The 4,100-nt window shown below is 39.1% G+C and overlaps 1 protein-coding gene across 2 annotated transcripts in view; it reads right to left on the reverse strand.

Moving 5' to 3' along the window:
* alk (ALK receptor tyrosine kinase) overlaps positions 1 to 4,100 on the reverse strand; it is a gene marked incomplete in the record, with an annotated part of 583,514 nt that overhangs the window by 88,821 nt on the left and 490,593 nt on the right. For both annotated transcript variants that reach the window (XM_024267526.2, XM_024267517.2), the window contains 1 exon segment: positions 1,194 to 1,366. In XM_024267526.2, coding sequence (XP_024123294.1) covers positions 1,194 to 1,366 — 173 coding nt within the window.

Genomic DNA, 4,100 nt, shown 5'->3' on the forward strand with positions numbered 1-4,100 from the left:
TTATCAAATCAAATCAAATCAAACTTTATTTATAAAATAAATATATTTATAATTTATATTTATTTATTTATTTATAAATAAATATATCCACCCCGTATCCACCTGTAAGGGCAGTTGTGACTATAAGGCATAAATAGATTATACTAAGGAGCAAGAACCAAGACTAAGGAGTTGACTGTATCCACTGTTACAAACATTTTTACCATTATATGTATTTTTTCCAAGCAACTGTAAGGCAAAAAATCGGTTTGCTTATGTTTACTTTTACACAAAATGTGTTGTGAAATTGAAATTTTACCGCCTACTTCACCTCTGCTCAGGTTTTCTTACCCTGCTTGGTCTGGTTTGACTGTAAATAGGAGAAAGTAAAACATTTTAAAAGAATAAGTCAAAGAGTCTCACATTTCTGCTAAAATGCTAATTCTCTGTGTGTCAGCAGACAGCTGTGATAGAGTTACTATTTTCCACAAAGCTTCACCTTGTTACATGTCAGGTTTTAGCATCTGCATTCATTGCACCGTCAGATACTTCCCGACTTCCGCCTGGACTCTGGGCCGTGTTTTCTGATTCAATTTGAGGCCTACAAAGGTCATCGCGCAAAGACTGGGAGGTTCACCTGCTGGCTGCCAACATGACATTCTAATTAAAAGCACAAGTAGAGCTGACAACACAACCCAGGAATCAAAAATTAATCACTGTCAGGGGAGCTGGATTATACAAGCCTGAATGGCAAAGAAACCTCCAGCCAGGCAAACACAGATGAAATGCCTTTTCAGGGTTTCTCTTTCTTCCCTCCCTTTATTCAATTTTAATTTCTTTTTTTCATTGAGGGGAAGTCAAGGCCACAGGTAATTGGTAAGCAAGTAGAGAGGAGAGAGTTTTGTGTATTGATTTTCCTTCACTTCGTCACGGACAAGTGGAAGAAAAAAAGAGTAGGAGGTGCTTTGTACAATTGTACATCTGTGAGGCCCATTGTATTGCTCTGAATCCCCTGACTTAGAGAAGTTCAGGAAGAATGTTTTCAAGACGATAAAGGGACAAATCTGCATTCTTGAGAAAGACCTCCTCAATAGTGTCATGTAAGAGTTTAAGCAGATTTATTACACTTTTAAAAGCTTTTTCAAGTGTTGTCAGTTTTGAAAAAGCTTTGTTACATTGTCACAACTCCTTTCCAGGAAATGGATTTGTCATACCAGTCTGCAAGCCCGTAAAGAGGAACAGTGATGAGCTTCCAGCCTCGGTCAGATTTGGGCTCGCTGGATGAATGCCACAGTCTGCGCAGAGAATCCGGGCCGGTGCTGTTCTCCAGGATCCACAGAGACAACGAGCCTTTCTGCAAGCCGCCAGAGCACAGCCAGAACCGCACCTGTTGAAGAAACCAGACTTTATGTCAGCAGTGCTGCAAAACTACTATTGTATTTCTTGGAGTATAAGTAGTGTGTTTTGCATTGTATGGCCAGGGGTGTGACTTATACTTAGGTGCTATTTATGTTTTTTTTTAAATAAAAAAATATGGAGAGAAATAAGTATCACCCCGATTTATGCGTGTGTAATTCCTGATTTGTGCATAACTTTGGATTTGTGCGCGAGTATTCTTGATTTGTAATTCATATAATACATTTTGAGCATAAAAATTATAGTAGTAGTTAAACGCATCAGTCACAGAAGAATCTGTGAGACGTGAAATGAGTCTTACCACAGATTTGTGCGTAACTGAATTTTTGTGTGTTCATAACAAGTGATTTGTGCGTAATCCTTAAAGATTCGGTAATGTTCAATTAGTTTCAGGCTGTTGTAATTTTAATTTGTGCATTTGTAAATTGTGTTTTGTATTTTTCTTTACTTTTGTAATTTTTTTAGGTATGCACAAAACATATTATATGAGTTACAAATCAAGAATTACGCACACAAAAATCAAACGTTATGCACAAATCCTAAATTACGAGCGCACATATCCTAATTTACGCACAACTCAAGAATTACGCACCCTCAAATCGGAGTGAGTCTATTTTCTCTCCATAAAAAAACGGCTACTTTAGATGTGTTCATCAGTATTTGCCAGTGACAGCAACACAAGAAAAAAGATCAGCTCAGTCTTAGGCCGGGCTGGGCATAATTGTTCAAAAGCGACACAGTTGATGGAGAATTCTATTAATTTAGTGATTTGAAGAGCGATAAAGTGTTTAGTTTACGTGTTAGCATGTTCTTTATGCTATGGTTGTCTGAAAAATGTTTCATATATAGTACTAGATTACTCTTGTGTTTCATGAAGCTAAATATGCATTGTTTACTCTATGCTTGGAAACATGCAGTCTAGTAAACACTTCCAATAAAAACTCTTTAAGAAGGTTGTGTATATTTTCGTTTTTGAGTATGGCGTATACTTGTATAGTGCTTTTTCTACCTTCCTCGAAGGCCCAAAGCGCTTTACAGTCACAGTCCCATTCACATACTGATAGTGGTTCCGCTCCTGAACCTTTCACTAGAGGGAAGGGGGGGTTCAGTGTCTTGCCCAAGGACACTTAAACACACGGGTGGGCAAGGCAGGAATAAAATCTGAAATCTTACAACCAGAGGTCGACCGCCCTACACCTGCACCACAGTATCTGGTTTCAAAACGCTTACGCTCCTCCATCGCTGCGCAAATTCAGACTCTGAGTACAATCGATAGGCCAGTTGAACTTTGACCAGTCAGAGACTTGGCTTTAGTAGTAAAGTATGGTTAGCGTCCTTTTCAAAACACGGAAGTACCAACTATTTGAAGGTCAATAATGCAGGAGAATTTCATAATTTCAGTTGAGATTATGACACCAAGTCTTTCATATATCAGAACAGAGCTGTGAAAGAAAAAGTCTGGGGCAAGATTGACCAGATTCCCACTGCTTCAACATTTAACACCACGCCTCTTCCCTCTGTGAGTAAATATGCTGGTATCAGGTAGTAACAGACCTGTGTGAACACCGACCGTATGCTAAAAGCAAGAACGTGTTGAAGGTAGTACTCCAGTGTGACTTATACTCCAGTATGACTAACTATACTCCAGTTTGACTTATACGCACTCCAGTGTGACACATACTCCAGTGCAACTTATACTCCAGTGTGACTTATATGTATTCCAGAGTGACTTATAATCCAGTCTGACTCACACTCCAGTACAATCTATACCCCAATGTGACTTATACTCCAGTACAACTCCAGTACAACTTAAACTCCAGTGTGACCTACTATACCTCAGTGTGACTTGTACTCCAGTATGACTAACTATACTACAGTTTGACTTATGCACACTCCAGTGTGACACATACTCCAGGGCAACTTATACTCCAGTGTGACTCCAGTGCAACTTATATGTACTGCAGTGCAACTTATACTCCAGTGTGACCTACTATACCCCAGTGTGACTTATACTCCAGTACAATTTATACTCCAGTCTGACTTATACTCTAGTACAACTTATACTCCAGTCTGACTCATACTCTAGTACAACTTTTACTCCAGTGTAATTTATACTCCAGTCTGACTCATACTCCAGTACAACTTATACTCCAGTCTGACTCATACTCCAGTACAACTTTTACTCCAGTGTATCTTATACTCCAGTACAACTTATACTCCAATGTGACTTATACTCCAGTACAACTTAAACTCCAGTGTGACCTACTATACCCCAGTGTGACTTATGCTCCAGTATGACTAACTATACTCCAGTTCGACTTACACGCACTCCTGTGTGATACATACTCCAGGGCAACTTATACTCCAGTGTGACTTATATATACTCCAGCGCAACTTATATGTACTGCAGTGCAACTTATACTCCAGTCTGACCTACTATACCCCAGTGTGACTTATACTCCAGTGTGACTTATACTCCAGTACAATTTATACTCCAGTCTGACTCATACTCTAGTACAACTTATACTCCAGTCTGACTCATACTCTAGTTCAACTTTTACTCCAGTGTAACTTATACTCCAGTGTGACTTATACTGCAGTACAACTTATACTCCAGCGTGACCTACTATGCTACAGAGTGACTCATACTCCAGTTTGACCTATATGAGCTCCAGTGTGACTTATACATACTGCAGTGCAATTTA

The sequence above is a fragment of the Oryzias melastigma genome, linkage group LG22 (genome assembly GCF_002922805.2).
Source record: "Oryzias melastigma strain HK-1 linkage group LG22, ASM292280v2, whole genome shotgun sequence".
Lineage (NCBI taxonomy): Eukaryota > Metazoa > Chordata > Actinopteri > Beloniformes > Adrianichthyidae > Oryzias > Oryzias melastigma.